This window comes from Apium graveolens, chromosome 11 (genome assembly GCF_009905375.1).
Source record: "Apium graveolens cultivar Ventura chromosome 11, ASM990537v1, whole genome shotgun sequence".
NCBI lineage: Eukaryota > Viridiplantae > Streptophyta > Magnoliopsida > Apiales > Apiaceae > Apium > Apium graveolens.
The window spans coordinates 180,774,882-180,792,008 of NC_133657.1; the positions used below are offsets into that span (position 1 = coordinate 180,774,882).

General features: G+C 34.9%; 1 protein-coding gene across 1 annotated transcript; it reads right to left on the bottom strand.

Moving 5' to 3' along the window:
* Window positions 1-11,659: 11,659 nt before the first annotated feature.
* On the bottom strand, window positions 11,660-12,085 carry LOC141696219 (nuclear transcription factor Y subunit B-9-like). Its single transcript, XM_074500394.1, has one exon. The coding sequence runs from the start codon at window positions 12,083-12,085 to the stop codon at window positions 11,660-11,662; it is 426 nt and encodes a 141-aa protein (XP_074356495.1).
* Window positions 12,086-17,127: the final 5,042 nt, after the last annotated feature.

The following is a 17,127-nucleotide window of genomic DNA, read 5'->3' on the forward strand; positions in this document are numbered from 1 at the left end:
ACCACTTGAATCAAACATGACAAAGCCCCCTTCCATCTTGTTCTGTTGTTCAGACTTTTCTTCCCATTCCCAAGTCTTTTGTTCATCAAATACTACATCCCTACTCACCAAAATTTTGTTCACAACTGGGTCATACAAGTGACAGGCCTTGGAACCAGGTTGGTAGTCCCTTAACAATATAGCAAGAATTACAGAAGGGGGGTTGAATGGAATTCGTGAACCTTTTTCTCGAAATAAAAATGTTCAACTCGAATATAGATATAAATGTTTTGATTAGCACAATGCGGAATAGAAACTTAATTGAATCAAAATATAAGTAATTAAAAACAAGAGTCTTTAAAAACTTTCTGGTGGATTTAAACAATTCCACCTGAGATATATATTATATATCGAGAGGAGTCTGTGTGCAAGAATGCTCATAGCTGCATACAAATTGAACTACTGAGAATACAGGGAAATGCTAAGGATTCCGCTTACTAAGATTTCTCTATTTTTCTTTTGTATCACAGCTTAGTGTTTTTATTTGCTACGTTCTTGGTTTATATATTACCAATATTATAAAGTCAAAAGACTGAATAAATATAAAAACTATCAGTCTTAAGCTTTGCTACTTTTTGTCCTCTTTTACCCAGTCAATGGGCTTCCACAGTAGATTTGTGTACATCTCGACGGCTGTGGTTAGTTTTTACTGTTCAACTGCTGTTTGAATTCTTTATATGATCATCCGTTGGACTTTATGAGTATCCGTTAGATATATGATCATCCATCGACTTTCTGTACATCCGTTGATGGCTTCACTGATTATCCGTCGACTGCTATATTAAACATCCGTTGATAGTCATTTGATCATCTGTCGCTGGCTTTGTTAATCATCCGCCGGTAGCTATTTTGGCACTTGACTTCATTTCACTTATGCAGAATTACAAGACATCATTTATATACAGTTAATCAACCTATTCTGTATATCTAGTTAAAGTTAACATGACTTATAGACTACTACAGAATCTATACAAAGATGTATACAGAACTGTGCTACTGACTCATTATTACATAAGCTAGATGTTTTGTTTATAAAATCATCAAGTACACAACATATGCACAACAATCTCCCCCAATTTATGTCTACTAGAATTGTAGCCATAAATTAAAAGATACATGATGATAACAAAACATCCTTAACATACAACTTTAAAGATAAGTAGATAGTACTGAACGTGCTTCAAATAATCAAAATGTACAAAGTTTGGCTCACAATCATTTTAAGATGCTCCTCTAGCCTGAGCAGATTTTTCTAGTTTCTTGAAGATCTGGATCTTCTTCCAAGCTTCCTGTTATTTTCATCAATCTGATTTTGGAGCTGCCTGTGGAATTCCAGTTCATCAGATTCTGAGAGATCTAGCTTTTCTTGCATTTCCAAGAGAGTCTCATTGCTAGAGATACTCAATTGGTCCTCTAACCTGAAGAATCTTCTCACACCTTTGTCATCTATGAACTCCATCAGCCAGTAGGGCCTTAGATGCACTATTCTCCATGTGTTTGGGATGATTCGAGTCTTTGGGAGTGCATTTTTAGCTCTAATACTCCTTAGTTCTTCAATCTTCTTCAATACTAGTCTTCTTGCAGTTATATTGAACCCAAAGTTCTTCTTGAAGGATGAATAAACTTTAATCAGTACAGCTTGGCTTTCTTAAAGAATTCTGTGAAGTGGCCACACAATCTCCTTTCCTCCTTTGTACTTGAACACTAACCTTTCAGGTAGGTTCCTGTATGCATCAATTCCCCTTACTTCATCTAGTTCATCTAGATAGAGGTTTAGATCAGAAAGTTCCTTGATGTTACATAAGTACAAGTAGTCTCCCCTGTTGACTTTGGGTTGAGCTTTAACTATTGATTTGGATTTGAGAGGTGACTGCTTCACTTTCTTGACTGCCCTTGACTTTGTCCTTTTTCGCTTACTAAGGATTGGTAAACTGAAGTCAGGAATTGGTATCTTATCCCACTCTATTGGCTCATCCTTGGGCACAATAGGTTCATCATGAATATTACTGTAGGGATCTACCACCCTTATATCTTCAAATACCACAGAGGGCTTTGATGCTAGAGTTGTAGCTGGTGTGGGTACCTTAGTAAATTGATCTTCTAATTCTTTGTCAACAATATCCAGTTTTCTTTTTGTTCTTCTAGCCAATTCTTTCTTTCTTGGAGATTTCTTCTATTCTTCAATTTTTCTTCTTTGATTCAGCAGCTTCAGATGGTTGAGAGGGAATTTGTTGAGATGAATTCACAGCCTGTAGCTTGGCCAAGATAGCAATCTGCTCTTTCTTTTGTTTAGACTTCTTTGCATCTAGAGCAGCTTGCTTTTTTTCCTACTTTAATCTGGCTTTTTCTCCTCTCTTTGCTTGAGCAAATTGTGGATGTCCAGCTACCACACAAATTTCATTTCCATTTCTGAATATCTTAGCAATTCTTCTTTTTGAAGCTGAATCAGCCGGATCTTTATAGAAAACAATTGATCTTGATAAAAGCTTCTTCTCATCAGGCTTGGGTGTCTCATACACAGTGTCCAAGGGGTTCTTCAAGGATGATTTTGGATAGTTTGCCCTTGGTTTAAAAATTATTTCAGCCTTTGTAGACTTGATGCAGGAAGATTGTCCTCTTTCCAGATAATTCATGCTCATCTCATTCACATTGATTTGCTTGACTTGAGAGTGATGGATGGCTGACTTAACTGGCTCCTTGACAAGTTCAAACTTTTTCTGTATCTCCTCATCAATCTTATCCCAGTTGATCAAACTCAACTTTCCTTTCTCAGCAACTTTCAAATTTGTAGCTCCTGCTTTAATAAGATCTATACCATCTGCAACTGGTGGCTTGGAGACAGTAATTGAAGGTACAATTTCTTTGCTGATTTGAACATGAAGTTTCTCCCCCTCACTTGGTCCTTTCTTCCCCTTACTTAATTCTCTCTCCCCCTTTTTGTTATCATCAAGTTGGGGAGTTAGGCCTTGTACTTTAGCCAGTTGCATGAGAAAATTTTTCTGAGACTGTTGATTTTGAAGAAGGGTGGCCACTGAATTCTCAATAACTTGAACTCTATCTTCTAGCTTGGCCAGCTTCTTTTCAGAATCTGATTCTCTCCTCAGTCTCAGTAATAGATCCTGCATGGTACCATATGGCATGACTGAATCTAGCTTCTAAGAATTGTAGGTCTTCAAGTCAGGTATATCATTTTTAAGTTCATCCACACTCAGATTCTGTCTTAATTGCTGTATCTTCATGAGATGTAGAGATTCTAGGTGAGCTTAAAGAATAACCTTGGTACCAGCATCTGAAGTTTCCTGAAGGGCCTTTTGAATAGCCATAACCTGCTTAACCAAAGATACACCAAATTGTCCTGGTATAGATTCCTTTGTCCATGCCCATTCAGGTAAATTTGGAACAGAACTTGGGGCTTCATCTCCCCCTAAGTTCATGCTTCCATCCAAAGAAACAGAGTCATCATCATTAGAATTTACTTCAACTTCTTCAGATGGCTCACCAGCTTGAGAAGACATCCTATTAACAGCAGCTTTATCTCTCTGAAGAGATTCTGAAGTGTGTACTAAGTTCAAAGTCTATTCTGCCTCCACATTGCCCTGAGCAGCCAACAGTTGATAGGCTGACACAGGGTTAGTAAAAGTATCAGCATCCAAGGAAATGTTATCAATTATAGCTTTGTAATGTTACTGAAATTATCTTTCTTTTTCAGCATCATCCACAATCATTGACTCACTAGCAATGGTTGGATCCACCCTTATAGCTTATGTACCTGCTTTTCTCTCATAATCTCTCTTTTGTTGTATCAGGGTCTCACCCTGGCTCCCCACCCTCACACCCTCACCTTCACCTACTAAGGTGGGACTCCTCTCACTCATTTTTGCCAATCCTGAATAAATGGATTGCTGATTTTCACTATTTTCCTCTCCTTTTGCCTGGGAGCTACCCAGCCTCTCACTCAATACACTCTCCTCTCTCAGTCCTAAGAGTGACTGTACAACCACTAAATTTTCTACACTTGAAATAGTTGAAGTTTGAAGTTATGCAGAGATACTCGATGGATAAGTGATATCCGTCGAGTGAGTGGTAATGTTATCCGACAGATAACTGCTGTTAGGCTTATCCGTCAGGATACAATCACTACTCGACGGATGAGCAATATCCATCAAGAGAGTAGAAATGAATGAGGTGGGAAGAGAAACTATTGTTGACTCTGTGCTGATTGAAGATATTAGAGGCACATATGTCACAATAGTATCTGAAAGAATTGGCAAGTGAGCCAACAAATCATCTAAAAGATGATACTCACTTGCACTAGATTTTGGCTTCCCCAACAGAGTTAAAGAAGGGGAATCAGGAATTGAAGTGTTTATCATATCCACTTCCAGAGAGTTTGTTGGTGAGTGTGGTGTTTTAGATGATTCTATTGTTAGAGATTTTGGCTGTGACTCCACATTTATTGGTGCCACATCAGACTGAATTTGAGAGAGTGCAGGGACTGTGTCTTTAGCACCAGTTTGCACTGTGTGTGTGCCCTGTGTATCCCCAGAGGTTTTAGATTTCTTCTTTCTTGTGTAAGTTTGGGGTGAACTTGTGTCCCTAACCCTTTTGGCCTGTGCTCTTGGCTCCGAGCTTTGTTCAATAACTACATCATTTTGGGAGGATGCAGCTAGGAGTGAGCTTTTATCCTTTTTGAGCACTGCAATTTATTGGGAAACTGCAGTGTGGCTAGGTTGGGATTCACTCAACTCTCCATCCTTATTCTTGGGGTTTCTTTGATGTTCACCCCTTCCCTCGCCTGACTTTCCCTCCTTCACACTCCCCTCTTTTGCTTTTGTGGATTTTTCAACTGGTATCTTTTGAGAGATACCAGAGGGGGTTTTCTTTGATTTAGATTTGGAAATTATAGAGGGTTTGGAGGCTTTGGTAGGCAACTATTTGGTCATTGGCACAGTTGCCATAGCTACTCCTGAAGTCAAAGAAATAGTGGTGGTTGGAATTGTTGTACGGATGGATGAACTTACCTCACTTACCTGAGTTGCCTGCATTACAGGAAAATAGAACATTGGCACATCCCTGTGATGGTTGGCTCTGTTCAGATCTGCAATGAGTCTTCTCTCTTTAACCCAACAATCCAGTTTATTGTTTGGGTTCTCAAGCATAATTTCTTGACATAGATGGTTAGCCAATAACATGAAAAATCTAGCATAATACACATTCTTTCCTCTTTTAGCTAACTCACCTAGTTTAAAACCTAACTCACACAAGACAAGGTCACTGAAATTATAAAATTTATTTGTAACTAGCATGTATAGCATATTAAGCATGGAAATATTCACTGAATCAAAATTACTGATTTTTCTAGAGAAAACTTTAGTAACCACATCACACAAGACACTCCACTCCTTCCTAAGACCCAATCTCCTAATATCACTTAGTTTAGTAGTAAGATGTGCATAGTGCATGGAATTAAGCATATTGATAATATCAGTGTCATTGTGTGGTAAAGTCACATTATTATCAGGAATTTTGAAATATGCTCTTTTACATCACTATTGATACAGAACTCATTACCTTTGATGGTTAAAGTGATGGTTTTGTCAGCAGAGTTGTAAATAGCGGTGGTCCACATCTCTTCAATAACCTCACAGAAAATTGTGGGTGACTCCAGCATGGCATAATTTCGCTTGCAATTCTTCACAAAGTCCATCATCTTATGATAGTCCTCTGATTGCTGAATACCCTTATTGACCAAAGCAATGAAGTTGTTCTTCTCATAAATGAACCCAGTTTGAGACATAAACTTTACTACAGGAGCCATTGTTAGAGAATGAAAGCTTGAAGAGAAGAAGAATATTTGCTTGAGAGAGAATGAAATAAAAGTAGTTGAATTTGAAAATGATAAAAGAAAATAATTGCTATGAAATAAGCTTTTATACTATCTCAAAAATAACTGATAAAAATAATAAAGTAAAGTAAATTAACCAATAGAAATTGCCTAAAATAGTTGTTTTAAAATAAAACTGTAAAAATTCCACCCATTATCCGTCGTGTAATGCTTACAAACTGTAAGTATACTCGATGGATAATGTTCAGGGAATTAACGGCTGAGATTTAGACAATTCGACGGATGAGGATAAACTGATATCCGTCGAGACATAAAGTATTTCAGAAAAACAATTGACTTTTATTAGCAATTAGTGAATCGACGGATGACTTCTACATATGGTATGCTCATTTATTATCCTTTCGTTTGAGTGATTTGTCTTCTGACTTCTACATATGGTATGCTCATTTAGGTCATGTTTCTCAATCTCGTTTACAGGTTTTAGTTTCAACTGGATCCTTGGGACAACTAAAAGCTCATGATATTTCTAACTGTAGCGGTTGTAAATTAGCGGAATTTGTTGCTTTACCTTTTCATAAGAGTGTTACGTATTCTCTTGCTCCGTTTGATATTGTGCATTCTAATGTATGGAGACCTGCTCCTATGCCCAGAAAAAGAAGATCTAGATATTATGTTTCATTTATTGATGATTTCACTGGTTATACGTGGATTTATCTTATGAAGTGTAGGTCAGATTTTTTTGATATATTTAAAGATTTTAGAGCTCATATAAAAACTTAACATAAAGCTATCATTAAATGTTTGCGTTGTGATTTGGGAGGTGAATACAGCTCTAGTGCTTTTTGTCGCTTGTTTGCTTCTGATGGGACTATACGTCAAACCTCATGTATTGAAACTCCTCAATAAAACGGTGTTGCTGAAAGAAAACATCGTCATCTTGTTGAAACAACTCGCTCATTTTTGTTGTCGACTGATGTTCCAAGTGTATTTTGGGGTGAAGCACTTCTTAATGCTGTTTATGTGATTAGCCGAATTCCAACTGCTTAAAATTCCGGTTTGTCACCTTTTGAAAAATTATATGATGAAGTGCCTGATTATGCTTTCTTGCGTGTCTTTGGTTGTACCTACTTTGTTCTTAAACCCCAGGTTGAGCTTAGTAAAATTTTCTGCTAATTCTGCTTTATGTGTATTTTTGGGTTGTGGTGTTACCCAGAAAGGATATCACTGTTTTGACCCGATCAGTAGAAAATTGTATGTTTTTTGGAATGTTTACTTTTTGGAGCATATTCTGTTTTTCTCTGTTCCTGGTAGTTCGCATGATATGACACAAGAAGAGCTTATTCGAATTGATCCTTTTGACACAAATATTGAGGATGCTTCAACCACAAATTCTAATACTTCAGTTTCGGAGGCATCTACGATCTATGAGTGTTGGTCGTATCAAGATTCTGCTCTTTTGTACGATCTACGAGTGCTGGTCGTATCTTATTGTCTTTATATGTCGATGATATGATTATTACTGGTGATGATTGTGATGGTATTGAGTCATTGAAATGTGAGTTGGCTCGTTGTTTTGCTATGAAAGATTTGGGTTTGCTCCGTTACTTTTTGGGAATTGAAGTTGCTAGCTCACCAAAGGGGTATCTTTTGTGTCAATTTAAGTACATTGTTGATTTGTTTGACCGCGCACGTCTTATTGATAACATGACTGTGGAAACTCCTTTAGAGATGAATGCTAGATATTCTCGATCTGATGGTCTTCCCTTAGCAGATCCTACTTTATATCGTACAATTATTGGTAATCTTGTTTATCTCACTGTTACTCTTCCGGATATTGCACATGCTGTTCATATAGTTAGTCAATTTGTCACTTTTCCAACTGCCGTACATTGGGCTGCAGTTCTTCGCATTCTCAGGTATCTTCGTAGGACTCAGTTTCAGAGTCTTTTGTTTCCTTCTAACTCATCTTTAGAGTTGTGTGCTTATAGTGATGTTGATTGGGCTGGTGATCCCCGAGATCGAAAATCCACAACTGGGTTTTGTATTTTTTTGGTGATTCTCTTATTTAATGGAAGAGTAAGAAACAAGATGTTGTTTCGAGATCGTCTTCAGAAGCTGAGAATCATGCCATGGCTTCCACTACTTGTGAGATTATTTGGTTACGTTGCTTACTTGCAGATTTGGGTGTTAGCCTTCCTAGTTCCAGCCCATTATATTTTGATAATAAGAGTGCAATTCATATTGCACGTAATTCGGTATTTTATGAGCGCACTAAATATATTGAGATTGATTATCATCTTACTCGCCATCATCTGTTGCAAGGCATTATCTCATTGCCTTTTGTTCTTTCTTCGCTGCAGATTGCTGATATTTTTTAAAAAGCTCACTCTATTTCGCGATTTTATTTTTTGTCTGACAAACTCTTAATGCTCATTGTTGCAGTATCGTGAGTTGGAGGGGGGATGTTAGAATATATATATATATATATATTATATTATATATATTAGGGTATTTTCAGTATTTAGCTTATATTGTTTTTCTATATAAGTTCGAACACGTATTATAAATTCTATGTTTATTGTAATAATGTTTTACGTTCATATTATATCTCTAAAGCTAACATCATTCCCAGTTCATATTTTACAGATATCAATATGCACGCACATGACATGTAGAAATGCTGATGTGTATTTTTTTGTGCGTCTTATATTGTAGATGTATTTTATTGAAAGATTGCAAGGTATAATAGGAATCGATGACAATAAGAAACGTCTTATATTGTAGATGTATTTTATTGGAAGATTGCAAGGTATAATAGGAACTGATAACAATGAGAAATGATAATTTTATTACTTCATAAAGCATTTAGTTGCAATCCGTCATTTTAAAATTCATTCATTTGCAATTCATCAAATTTAGCTGTCTTTTCGTAGTGAAGTGAGCAAGAAGAAACTCTCTCTCTCTCTCTATATATATATATATAAACCAATGAATCGAATAGTCAGCCAAATTCATTGTTCAGAGCAGTAAGAATGTGCATAGATTATGTTATTTTTCTATTTAGTTTGTATTTGATCTAAATAAATGGACAACATTTTCTCTTCGGATGCATATATGGTATTGCTGTTGCAAACTGCTACATCAGCTGCCAGAAATGTATTTGGTAAATTCTAAAAACTGCTGTCTGGAAAAGCCCGTTTGGTCCAAAAGCTGTTGTTAGAAAAAACATGTCCTCCCATACTTTTGGAAAAAGCAGTTTTCAACTTTTGCAGAAAGTAACTATCAGTTTCACAATCTAACCTTTTCAAAATTTTATTTTTATAAATTATATCTCAAAATATGCATAAATTAAAAAAATTACCAAACAGTCATCTAATTTTCCTAACATCACTTTTTTCACCAGCACTTTTTCTCACAGCACTCCCAAACAAAGCCTAAATGATATTACAATATGTGATAATGAAATATCTACAAAACTACAGTAGCAAGTCATTGGATTTGGAGGCTCAGAAGTGGTTTGTAGGTGATCACTGATTAGGCAGCACGTATAGTAATTTGTTGAGCCATTATGAAAATGATGTCCTACAAATGATATCAATCATGATGATCTTGAATAGAGCTTCCGTGGTTAGGCAATCTCCATCACGGATCTTACTATTTCTTCATTCTCATACTTGACAAATGACCACTTAAGGAGCCGGAAGAGGTAATTCTCTCGAGGATGCGAATTTAATCTGCACTCCAACATAACAAAGCAGCTGATTCATGCTATTAAGATGAATATTCATATTCGGGGCGAGCATAAACAACAACCTCCTTAAGATAAATTCGGTATATGGGCATTGCAACATAATAAATAATCACTACCTTCCCTTCCAGCAATGCAGAACATCTAAATTTATAGAGTCTGAGTATTGTGGGAAGTCTTTCATAGTTCTATGACATGGTATCTATTCAATGAAGACATATATTTCAATGCAAAGTTTGTGCCACAAAAAGTTTGTAGTTCGGGATCCGTTTGAGGCATTTTCGATGAGATAATTTCAATACTCAAACTGACCATGGAAGAGGAAGCGAGTTGATAAGAAATAATTTTATGATTATACCATGATTCATGCTAGAACCCAATGTTGTTTTCATTTCCCAGTTTGACTTGAAAATGCCATCGATCCATAACTCTTTCCGAGACTGATAAGAACAAAATGCTGATTCCAGAAAGATTTATGAATGGAAACAATTACTGCTTCAATGAGCTGACCTCGACCCGCATAAGATATGAACTTGGTAGTCCATGTTATTATTTGGTCCAGGACTGAATTTATTTTCTTATTTTTTTAGTTAGTATACTTAGCCCGCAACAACTAGTATAGTATACCTAGCCAATAAGTAGTTCATTCTCTCAAAGAAATAGCTAGTCTGTTTCTTATATTTCTTGATTAGAATTTGAGTCATTTAGATAGCTGTTTAGTATGAGCACATATAAAATGTTGTTTTACTGACGGATTAATTTAACAAACTCCTATTGTTTCATACCTATTTTCTCCGTATTATTTCAGCAACAAATCATATGCACTTTCAATTATAAAACTAACAGTCCAATTCAGAATTCTTTTAATTAGCCTTTCGATCAAAAGGGCACAATTTTTGAAGGTCACCTGGTAGCTATCATTGGAACCCCTAATAATTCAACTAGGAGCCTTCCTCTAGAAAATCCCCCATATTTCTTTCAAAGAGTTACACTCCTCGGATCCAAAATAGAATCACAGTTAACATCAATAAGATCAATAATTCAATATAGCAAAGATTTTGGAGGAGTTCTAGTGATCTTTAAATTGATTAAAGAAAAAAGAAGTGTTCCCATCTCCCTCATTGAGCCATCTAGTTCTCGAAGTCTGAGCCCAAAACAACTTCTCAATAATCAAGGTTTCATCAAGCTCTTTACAGGTAGAGATTTCTTGTTTTTGAAGTTCAGAGTCAAGCATCATGTCTGGTTGAACCGCTTGTAATTCGTCCTTAAGGATCTACACATTTTCAAAAACATTTCCAGCATTCTAATCATAATATTCCCAAAGAACGTCCATAGTTCGTTTTTTGTTTGTTTTGTTTTTTCAACCATTTTATTATAATCTGATTCAAGTAACAACGATAAATGCACCAAGTAACCAGGAACTTGTTTGTCATTATATGATTCAAGTAACAGCTGCAAATGCAGGAACTTATTGCTGCAAGATTTTTTGCTGCAACCAAAAAAATCTTTTTTATTCTTTTTTCTCCATCTCTGTGTACTTTCTACATGCACCAAGTGTATTATGTTTTAAGAAGGAAAAATAAGTAGTTAAATATGACAATAGTGTAAATATGTGTCAAATGATAAGATTTGAAAATTATAGATTGTGTCATAAGAATATTTGGAATGTTTTTTAACACTCCTCGCTAGTACAAATGAATTAGCTATCATGAAACAAATATATATCCAGTTGCATGAATTTCTCACAGGGAGGAAGGACAACATAGGAAATTAATTGTCATACTTACATAGTTTATTAGTACTTTTTAAACTTAAAATTGATAAAGAAAACATGTACTATGTAACTTCTTTAGATATAACAAAGTCCTGAGCCTATTGGCACTTGGAAAATGGTTTATGATAGGCTATTACCATTCGAACGAGCAGCACTACCTGAAGGTCCATCACTGTGACCATCCCTTACAAAACCTCTCACTGCCATCACCCCTTGAATATCATAGTCCAGTGATCACCCCTTGAGTTAGGTTTTATGGTAGGCTATTACCATTCGAACCTGCAGCACTACCTGAAGGTCCATCACTGTGACCATCCCTTACAAAACCTGTCACTGCCATCACCCCTTGAATATCATAATCTAGTTCAGATGTAGCACCAATCCTCCCAATACTAGTATCGAATGAGCTCCTGATTTCAGGGAGCTCACCCCTCAACCGGGGATGCTCGTCAACTCCATATGCACCAAAGTGATTTAGATAGAGAAATAGTGGGCCAATGTACCTGTAGACCCCATGATTGTTCATTGCTATTAACACATCCTCACCAGTGATGGTTGTCCGCTTCTCCTCCATGCACCTAGTGTTTGCTTGAGTTGTCATAAATCTGATAAATTTGGACACACATTCCTGGATTGATATTACTGCACCAGCAGATATCACACCATCATTTGGCACCATCCTACTCATCTGGCTTAACACATATATTCAGCCGGCAACAAGTTTCCTGACATGATCCAATTTTCTTATTAGCTTACATAGTTGTACACAATAGGTAAAAATAACATAAAAGTATATTAACTGTATAAAAGCACATCAAGCTCAAAAATTATAAAATGATAAATAAATAAATGATCCAGCTAGATAAAGAGTGAGATGATTGAAATGATTGACCTGAATCTCTAGGTTGTTGTCTACTAATATCCTCGCCATAATCAAAACTATCTCTTTCTTGAAATTTTCTCTTCATCTCTATGAATTTCAAGGCAACTCTCCACACAAGACTCAGAAAATGGAAAAAAACCCTTATTTCTTTCAAAGAGAAATAAATTAGCCTTTTATTTATAAACCTGGAAAAGGCTTGACACGTTGATAATAATGTGACACGCACATGTACATGCACACTGACACCACCTGTACATGCACACTGACACGTGAACGCGTGATATGTATATGCACATGTACATGCACACTGACACATGAACGGGTGATATATATGATATATATATGCACATGATAAGTTGAAATTTTCAGAACAACTGTTATACAGACAAAAAAATATTTACATTATATATCCCACATTTAAAAACGTCTTATATTCTAAATTAATAAATGGTAACTAAATAACAAATACTCTATGGAAAAACATAATTAATTTAGACAATATTTTTAACCATTATAATCAAATTTTTTTTATGTTTTGTCAAATATAATTAACTTTATATGTTTAGTAGAATCAATGGTACTCTTGCGCGTATTCTAGTGGGCGGCACACACATATATGTTAAAATCTACTATTTGTGTAAGTACACATAATAAATAAAAATGAATTAATATTCTTTTAGAAAATATAAAAACATAAATTTGAATAACAAAAATATTAAATAAACACACTCACTAGTACATTATTTTGTTAATCATTAATGATGACATGTCTATTTTTCATTTTAAATGTCCATTTTAAATGTCTAGTGCGCATTCTAGAAATAAAAAATATTACATGTACATGATATACAAAGTAAAATGAACATAAATAATTTAGTCTAAGTTTTAGCAAGTTTTAGCATACTTTGATAAATATTAAATAGTACAAGCCAATAACAATAATAAGAGCTCGACTTTTTCTTTTAAAAGGTCCAACATAGCGGGGACTTAGCTTTCCTTTCTTTCCAAATCTGGATAAGTCTTACCAAGGTGAAATCCTTAATATTACTGCTTTCCCAACTTTAAATTCCATATTTTTAATGAAAATATCCTTAATAGATAACTATTTAACTCCTTTACCCGATGAACAACTTCCCCACCAGAAAGTATTCATCTTTTTCTCAATTTTATCACACACCTCCATTGGAATTCGCAACAGACTCATCCAAAAATTTAAAACCACCCATGCAGCCGTTTTTAACAAAGTCACTTTCCCTGGCTTAGACAATGCTGGATTCTGCATCGTTCAATTTTCTCAGTTAGGAAGAAAATATTGCAGCTTATCTTCACCCAATATGCATTGGCATTCCCACATCTTTACCACGATTATGAACCTCCCTAACTCCCAACTGCTCACAAACATCTACTTTGTTACTTGGACTTATATTCAAAGAGAAGATAATCGATGATTTAGCATACCTTATTGTTTGCCCTAAAATATTCTCATACATGTCCACAATACTCTTCATGACATCGGCCTCTATCATAGTATCCCGAAAAAAGTAGCAGTCATCCGCAAACAATGGATGTGATATAAGAGGTGCACCTCGGGCAATATTACATCCATATATTAATGCCACCTCCTAAATTTTTTGAATAGTAGAACTAAGCCCATCCGCACACATAATATAAATATAGGGAGAGATGAGGTCGTCGTCATCAAAGTCCTCGTCATCGGAGGTCTCATCCTCGGACGTGTAATCCTTATCGACTTCTATAGCACGCCGATTATTTTCCTAGATACACAAGTTTAATTAAACTAGTTAAAAAGAAGAAATAAAATTTACATGTGAATGAAACAAATAAATAAACAAGAAGGTCAAAAAGTATACCTCTGCAACACGAGCTTCTGTCTTTTGAACGATATCTTCAATCAAGGATCCCACGATATGCACGATCTCACCACCGATAAGGTTATTCCATTGAAATCTTTGGCTAGGATCGGTGGATGGATCCGAGGCCTCGAGAGTGGTACGTGCGAATGTAGCTATCTCCGCATCGAAAAGTTGGCGAGCAAACCGATTTGGATTAGCACGGATCTCCGTAAGCACATTCCTCACGATGGCAAGATATCCATTGTCGGGGATGGCTTCACGTTGTCTCGGAGCCGATGAGGATGAGCCGGCTTCATTGCGTGTGGAATCTCGGTACCGGGTAGCAAGTGTAGGCAAGAGATCGGTGGCCCGAGCATTGGGGAACCCCACCACATAATCCAAGGCTTCCATCCACCAATCCCACGGCTCATCCCGATCACCCGTTTGTGTAACCTCCACGGGCATGTGCTCGAGTATGGTGGCATATCGTTCATACAAATTCATTTAAAACAATTAACGATGCATTTAAAATCAAATAAAAATGCATATAAAATCACATATAAAAATGCATTTAAAATCACATAAATACATATAAAATCACATATTAACGATATATTTAAAATCACATAAAAATGCATATAAAATCACATATAAAAATATATTTAAAATCACATAAATACATATAAAATCACATATTAAAGATGCATTTAAAATCACATATTAAAGATGCATTTAAAATCACATTAAAATGAATATAAAATCACATAAAAATGCATTTAAAATCACATGAAAATACATATAAATTCACATATTAACGATGCATTTAAAATCACATAAAAATGCATATAAATCACATATAAAAATGAATTTAAAATCACATAAATACATATAAAAATACATATTAACGATGCATTTAAAATCACATAGAAATTCATATAAAATCACATAAAAATGCATTTAAAATAACATGAAAATATATATAAATTCACTTATTAAAGATGCATTTAAAATCATATAAAAATATATATAAAATCATATATAAAAATACAATTAAAATCACATAAATACATATAAAATCACATATTAAATATACATTTAAAATCACATAAAATGCATATAAAATCACATGTAAAAATGCATTTAAAATCACATAAATATATATAAAATCATATATTAACGATGCATTTAAAATCACATTAAAATGCATATAAAATCACATAAAATGCATTTAAAATCACATGAAAATACATATAAAATCACATATTAACGATACATTTAAAATTACTTAAATGTATATAAAATCACATATAAAAATAAATTTAAAATCACATAAATACATATAAAATCACATATTAACGATGCGTTTAAAATCATATAGAAATTCTTATAAAATCACATAAAAATGCATTTAAAATAACATGACAATATATATAAATTCACTTATTAAAGATGCATTTAAAATCATATAAAAATGCATATAAAATCACATATAAAAATGCATTTAAAATCACATAAATACATATAAAATCACATATTAAAGATGTATTTAAAATTATATAAAAATGCATATAAAATCACATAAAAATGCATTTAAAATCATATGAAAATACATATAAATTCACTTATTAAAGATGCATTGAAAATCACATAAAATGGTCATAAAATTACATAAAAATTACCGCAATATGCATGGCGGTCGGTGTAGTGTAGACGGGATTTTCCGGATCGAATCCAACTTTCCTATGACATTTATCCCACACCTCGAGTCTCGTCGGCTTTTTCTTATTTATGTTCATTAAAACCTTTCAAAATATTAAACAACTTATATTAACACGTCCTAATAATTAGTTGATTATATTAAATATGGTGAACGTGTATGTATGTGTGTGTGATGGAATATAATAATATTACCTCCCGAACTTTATTGAATGACCTTGCACCGACACTATGCAATCTTTCAACTTGTTGTCGGTTGGCGGATCCAACCGATGACCGGTGCAAGTGTCATTTGTTCTTCTCCCAATACTCCAAAAGATCCTTCCAAAAAGGAACGGACCAATAAGGCAGATTCAAAGACTACTTGCTCACGCCCTCCTCCTTTACTTTTCGGTCCACCCTCTTCTTAACCTCGTTCAAAGTCCTTTTTATCGTCACTTTAATGTGATATTCCATAATTTCTCAGGCCTTTGAACGGCTTTGCCCCTTAAGATGCCTAAAATATTTCTACAATTCTAAAAAAAAAAGAAAACCAAGATAAATGCATAATAAAATCAAGAAATAAATGATAATTACAGAAAAAAATTAAACTTTAACTTACTTGAAACTCCTCAACTCTTGCATTCAACCAACCCGGATGACTTTCTTCGATATCGGTATACGTGTAACGTCCAAGAGGCCACTTCTCCCGAATCATAGCCACAAGCTTTTTTTCGCCGTATCATCTTCAATAATATATTTAAACAAAAGAAAACAATAAAAATTAACAATTCAAATAATAATATTGAACAATGAACCAAAAATATAAACATATAGGAATAATGCAATTTAAAAACTTTTTAACTTACTGTCCATCGGAGATATTAATACGATATGGCTTCAATGACGGTTTCTCTCCATATATGCCACTCGAATGTGATCGAGGTCGCCTTCCTCGCTCCTCCGCATTTGTCATGTGCCGAGTCGGATCATTCGGGTCTGAATCCGAATCCGTCAGCTCATTCTGCAAATGCAAATTCCCTTCTTTTCCCTTTGCACCCTACTTACTCGTGACTTTGGCCTTTCTCTTGGCCTTTGCCTTCCCCTTATCTTTTTCCGGCTCCTTGTCTTTTCCCTTCCCTTTTTTCGCCATCGCCAAAACCACAAGACTTATTATAACCAATGTCAACATCCACGCAAAAAGATCCTAAAATAAGCAATAAAAATATATTAGCCAATATGAAAACAAATAAATCGATGAAACGACTTGCATTAGTAAATAGCATTACA

Coding starts and splice junctions, on each gene's coding strand:
- LOC141696219 (XM_074500394.1), bottom strand. CDS start 12,085: ATGGTGCCAAATGATGGTGTGATATCTGCTGGTGCAGTAATATCAATC.